This window comes from Arachis ipaensis, chromosome B3 (genome assembly GCF_059453495.1).
Source record: "Arachis ipaensis isolate K30076 ecotype BB chromosome B3, ASM5945349v1, whole genome shotgun sequence".
Classification (NCBI taxonomy): Eukaryota; Viridiplantae; Streptophyta; class Magnoliopsida; order Fabales; family Fabaceae; genus Arachis; species Arachis ipaensis.
In genome coordinates, this window is record NC_142438.1 from 130,706,953 (window position 1) to 130,713,679 (window position 6,727).

Below are 6,727 nucleotides of genomic sequence, written 5' to 3' on the forward strand. Positions count from 1 at the left end.
GGATAAGCTTTCAGCCAACACTTCCGAACCAGTTGGTTCAAGGTGCTAGGTGTTAAAACACCCCTAAGGACTTAATCACTCAAGTCTCTCCTCAGCACATACACACCACAGGCACATGGCTTATTATTTCATTCCTGAGACCTTGGTGTCCAGCACCACTTTAGGTTACTAAATATTTTGTAACTAGGTTGCTTTTGATGGTGGACTTTCAGTTGACAATCCCGGGTTAGTTAACCTAAGTTATCAAGTGATGAAGCACTCCTCAGAACTTACTCATCCAAGCATATCCTTGTACAAAAATACCACAGACACATGCCTCAAGGTTCATGCTATTGGTGCCTAGCTTTATTTCTTTCTCTTTTCAGTTTCTTTTTCTTTCTAGGATCTTATTGATTATCTAAGTCTCATAGAATGCACTTCAAGCTCACAATTCAAGAGATATCTTAGCCTTGTATCTTATTGATGAACCAACTTAACTAGCAAACACCACCACAAACACTAGGACTTTATTCTACAACATTAGACTTCACTCTTGTTTTTCAAAACATTTTCTTATAATTTCTTTTATTGAACTCAAGGACACAGCACACAATTTAAAGAATGATGTAGTGGCCTAAACAACTAAGCTAGCAAGCAAAAAAGATAACTAAGAAACTAAATGCAGAATTGAAATTCAAAAGCTACTTATGGAAGCATGTTCTATTTCATACATAATTTTCCTTATTCAAAACTAAAGAAAGAAACTCCACCCTGTTTCACTCTTTGATGTGCTTTTCTTTTTGTCCTCTTGTTTCTGGGTTTTGTCGGCCAGTTGAAGGGTTATGTTTGTGGATTTCAACTCATTGATTTGCAGCTTCCTCATGAGAGATAGGGGCATTAAATTTATGCTCGCTCCAAAATCACAAAACCCTCTGTCAATCATTGTATCCCCTACAGCACAAGGGATGTGGAAACTCCTTGGGTCCTTCTTCTTTGCAGGTAAATCTTTTTGGATAAGGACACTGCACTCTTTAGTCATCACTACTATCTGCCACCCTTCAAGGGATTCTTCTTGGTTAGCAACTCCTTCATGCATTTTATATATGAAGGCATCTGTTGGAGGGCTTCAATGAAGGGAATGTTGATATGAAGAGACTTAAATGTGTCTAGAAACCTAGAATACCTCTTCTCTTTCTCACCACCCCTGAGCCTTTGAGGGAATGATGCTTTTGGCACATATGGCTTCAAGGTTTCCTCCTCCATTGGATCCTTCCCTTGTGCAGGGCTAATGCCTTGTTCTATCTCTTTCACTTTCTCCTTTGGAAATCCTTGGTTGTGCTCTGTTGGCATGCTGGTTTCTTCCTCTAAGGTCTCTTTATTTCTTAGAGTGACTGCCTTACATTCTTCCCATCTCACATTCTTTGTTTCTCCTCTTGGATTCTTCTCAGTATCACTTGGGAAGCTATCTGTGGACTTAGAAATTTGATGAGAAAGAAATCCTACTTGGGATTCAAGCTTCTTGATGGTATCTCCCTGGTTCTTCATATTAGACCTTACTTCATCCTTGAATGCTTTGTTGTCTTGAAACTCCTTGCAAAGATTTTCAAGCAAGGCTTCAATCCGGGAGATTCTATTCTCAGATGGTGATGGTAGGTTAGAATTTGGAGGTTGAGGATGGCTATTTTGTGCTTGATATGGAGGCTAAAAAAAGTTGTTGTGTGGAGGTTGATATGGTCTTTGGTTGAAGTGTTGGTAAGTGGAGTTGTTGTAATGGTTGAAGTTTTGGGGCATATGATCTTGGGTTTAGTTTTCCTGGTTTCCCCACCCAAAGTTTGGGTGGTTCTTCCAACTAGGATTATAGGTTTTGGAGTGTGGATCATAGGGTTGTCTTGATGAGTTTCCAACATAATTGGCTTGTCTCCAATCACCTCCTTCCTCTGCATTCACCCTTCTTGAGTTGGTAGTTGAGTATTGACTGCTGCAATTTGGTTCCTCTCCATCTGCTTGGTGAGGTCTGCCAATTACTTGGTAATCAACTTGTTTTGAGTTAGCAATGCATCCATGTGACTCAACTCCATCACTCCTCTATTGGTGCTCTGATCTGAGGCATAGAAGTACTCGTTATTAGCTACTGTTTCAATGATATCTATGGCCTTTTCTATGGTCTTTTTAGTATTGAGAGAGCCTCTTGAAGAGTGGTCCAGGGCCTTCTTTGCTTCTCTAGAAAGACCTTCATAGAAAATGTGCAGCTGCACCCATTCGTTGAACATATCAGGGGGACATCTCCTTATTAGCTCTTTGTATCTCTCCCACGCTTCATACAAAGTTTCTCCATCCAACTGCCTGAAGGTTTGCACCTCTATTCTCAACTTGATTATCCTTTGTGGAGGGTAAAACTTTGTTAGAAACTTGTTGACAACATCCTCCCAGGTGGTAAGACTCTCCTTAGGAAATGACTCAAGCCACTTAGATGCTTTGTCCCTAAGAGAAAATGGAAACAAAAGCAATCTATATGTGTCAGGATGAACACCATTGGCCTTCACAGTATCACATATTCTCAAGAATGTGGTTAGATGTTGGTTGGGGTCTTCTTAGCCACTTCCTCCAAATGAGCAATTGTTTTGAACCAGGGTGATGAGTTGTAGTTTTAGCTCAAAGTTGTTGGCATGAATAGTTGGTTTTAGGATGCTAATTCCACAATTCCCTGGGTTTGGGTTGATGAAAGAGTCTAGAACTCTTCTCTCTTGCCCAACATGGTTACCAGCACCCTCTCTAACATGATTGTGTACTTCCTCCTCCATAGTAACATCTAGATCTTCTTCCAACTCTTCCTCACCGACTATTCCTTTACCTCTTGCTTCCCTCCTTAGTCTAAGGAAGGTCCTCTCAGGTTCACTATCAAAAGAAGTTGAAGCTCCTCCTCTTCTACCTGTCATACATACAGCAAAACAAACAAGCAAAAGGCAAGTGAAGGAATCACTCTTGTTAAGACTTATGGCTAGAGTGATTGGTGCAATTTGTCAAACAGTTAGTGGATTAGTGTGCAGGAATGTAAATAAACAACGAAAACAAGTGAAACCTCTAAGAATGAAAGTAAACAAACTGAAATAAAGACTAATCAACAGAAGAAAAGAAAAGTGTTCAATCTAGTTATCCTCTGATTTAATCATTGTCAATGCAAAATCAATCACTGGCAACGGCGCCATAAACTTGATAACGGAAAATCTGTATTGCTACAAATTCCCTTCGGCAAGTATAAACTCACAGTAGAGTGAGGTCGAATCCCATAGGGATTGATTGGTTGAGCAACTTTAACCAGAGGAGTGTTCTAGTTGAACTAAACAGAATTGAGTTGAGATCTGTAGAAATTAAATGGAGGGAAACGTAAATAGCAAGAAATGTAAATGACGGAAGGTAAATGACGGAATGTAAATAGCAGAAAGTAAATTGCAAAAAAGTAAATGGGAATGGGGTGATTGAACATCAAAGTAAATAACAGAATATAGAGAATGGTAAGATCAGAAATGGAAAAATCATTGGGTTCAGGAGATGTTGCACTCTCCGGATCAAGTTCATTCTCATCTCTTCCTCAATCCATGCAACTCATTGATCTCTTAGCAATCTTAGGTGATTGAATCCCAATTTCTTGGCAATTCAATCTCTCTAAACTTGAACAATTGCCCAATTCCTTGATCTAATTGCTCATGGAAAGAGATGAAGTACGATCACTGATTATACCACATGTTCTTCTAGATCAAAGCATCGGTAAGATTATATGTCACTATATCCATCCAACCCCCAATCCAGTCCAACATGAGAAAGAGTTTCTAGCATGATTTCCTCATTCCTCTTCCAAGGTTCAGAGGAAATTCAAGTATGAGCAATTTCTCTTCCGAGACAATTGCTCAATTGGATGAAGAGCGAAAGCTTTCAAGCAAATAAAAGAGAATATAAAGAGGAAGAAGAATAAGAATTATAATTGATTCATTGAATTACAACAGAGTTCCCTAACCCAATGAAGAGGGGTTTAGTTGTTCATAGCTCTGGAAATAAAAAATAGAAATGTAAATTGCATTGCAAGTAAAACTGATTTACAGAGAAAAGTGAATTTGGGTATTTACAATCCTGGATCCCCCAGGTCCTAATTCCCCTTTTTCTAGTTTAAAACTACCCTTATATATACTACTTTTCTAATCTTCAGTTAAGTCTACAAGTCTCTGGATGTGAGCCCTTGAGCTCAGTTGAAGTTACAATTTCAGTGGGCTTTGCTCAGCTTGCTAGAAGAGTTTGAGTTGGGTGGCTTTCACGTTAGTCAGGTCGTTAGTGTGGTTAACGTTAAGTATAAATTCCTGGTTCGAAGACGTTAGTGACACTAACTTGGTCACTAACGTCCCCAACACCTTTGAGTCACATTAACCCCACCGTTAGTGGCACTAACGTGGCTACTAACGTAGCCTTTCCTAACCCTTGATCACGTTAATGGTGTTAACTTCACCATTAACGTCCAAGACACCCTTTCCTCCACGTTAATGGCCCATGTTAGTGGCATCAACGTGGCCATTAACGTGGGCAAACCTTGACTTCGAACACGTTAGTGGTGCTAACTTCACCACTAACGTTGCAAACTCCCCCTTTATCCATGTTAGTGCCCACGTTAGTGGCCACTAACATGGGCTTCCTTGGCCATTCCTTACGTTAATGGTGTTAACTTCACCACTAATATCTTGAGCTCTTCCTTCTTCCTCATTAGTGGCACTAACCTGGGCTTATTTGGCCTTCGAACACGTTAGTGGTGCTAACTTCACCACTAACGTTGCAAGCTATCCTTTCTTCCACATTAATGGCACTAACGTGGCCACTAACGTGGCCACTAACGTGGCTCTTCTCTGCTTCTCCTTACCTGAAATTAATCAAACAAATTACATCAAAGCCTTGCTCTAATCATGAGATAATGCATTACTTATTACATCCATCAATCCTTGCCTTATTCTCATGAAAATGTTTAGAATTCACAATGCATAATCAACCAAATACTTGCTTATTGCCTAAGAAATTGCATAAAACTATCCTAAAACAAACTAAAAATGACTTGTGAAACTAGCCAAGATGCCCCGGTATCAAAACTTTGTGCCATTTGTTTCGACGTGAATTTGTTTCGGTGGCCATTAGTCCGACTGGAATTTCAATTCGAATTGGAGCATTTTTAGCTGGTATATAGGATTTAGTTATCCTTTTCGTATCAGAAAATGCATCAGGCAATTCATTTGCTATTTTTTACAAATGTATAATCTTTTGAACTTCTAGTTCATATTGCCCTGATCGTGGATCTAAATACATCAAGGATGATATATTCCAATTAAGTTCTTTTTCAGAAAGCTTATTCTCTCTCCTTAATGTTAGAAATTTTGATTCATTAAAATGACAATCTGCAAATCGGGCTTTAAATATATCTCCAATTTGTATCTCAAGATGCATCCTATAGATGGAGAATCATATCTAACATATATCCCTAATTTTCTTTGGGGTCCCATTTTGGTGCGAGAAGGTGGTGCAATGGGAACATATATCGTACACCCGAATATTCTTAAATGAGAAATATTTAGCTGTTGGCCAAAAGCTAATTGCATAAGAGATAACTGATGGTAACTTGTTGGTGTCAAATGAATAAGTGTTACGGCATATAAAATAGCATGTTTTCAAGCCGAGGTTGGGAGATTTGTTCTTATAAGTAAGGGGTCTAGCAATTAATTGAAGACATTTAATAAGTAATTCTGCTAACCCATTTTGTGTGTGAACATGAGCTGTTGGATGTTCAATGCTTATTCCATTAGCCATACAATAAGTATCAAAGGCTTGAGAAGTAAATTCACCAGCATTATCAAGACGAATTATTTTGATTGGATTTTCTGAAAACTGTGCTTTTACTTGAATAATTTGAGCAAGTAATCTCACAAATGCCAGGTTGCGAGAAGACAATAAGTACACATGTGACCATCTTGAAGATGCGTCTATTAGGTCTATAAAATATCTAAAAGATCCACATGGTGCATAAATAGGTCCACATATATCGCCATGAATCCTTTTTAGAAATTCGGGAGACTCAAATCCAATCTTTACTACTGATGGCCTTAAAATTAGCTTTCCTTGAGAACATGCAGCACAACAAAATTCACTAAATTTAAGAATCTTCTGGTTCTTTAGTGAATATCCATGAAAATTTTCAATAATTTTTCGCATTATAGTTGTTTCCGGATGACCCAATTGGTCATGCCAAATTATAAAGTCATTTGGGCTAATAAACTTCTGGTTTACAATAGCATGTGATTCAATTGCACTAATTTTAGTATAATATAACCCATATGAAAGTGGGGGTAACTTTTCTAATATAACCTTTTTATTTGAATTATGAGTTGTGATATATAAGTACTCATGATTTTCCTCATTCATTGCTTCAATATGATATCCATTTCGGCAAATATCTTTAAAACTTAATAAGTTCCTTAGAGACTTAGTAGACAATAGTGTATTATTTATTATGAATTTTATTCTTCTGAAAAATAAAATTATAGCTCTTTTGGAGCCTTCTATCACATTGTCTGAGCCAATAATAGTATTAACATATTCTTCTTTTGGCACAAGATGAGTAAAATATATATTACTTTTGAGAATAGTATACGAACTTACACTATCTGCAAGGCAAATATTTTCATTATATATTCTTGTCATTTTTTTCAAAGACAAATAATAA

General features: G+C 37.8%; 1 protein-coding gene across 1 annotated transcript; it reads right to left on the reverse strand.

Annotated features, from left to right (window-relative positions):
* Positions 1–1,023: 1,023 nt before the first annotated feature.
* LOC107633657 (uncharacterized) lies at positions 1,024–1,524 on the reverse strand. Its single transcript, XM_016337263.1, has one exon. It carries the CDS (start codon positions 1,522–1,524, stop codon positions 1,024–1,026), a length of 501 nt encoding a protein of 166 aa, XP_016192749.1.
* Between the last annotated feature and the right edge of the window lie 5,203 nt (positions 1,525–6,727).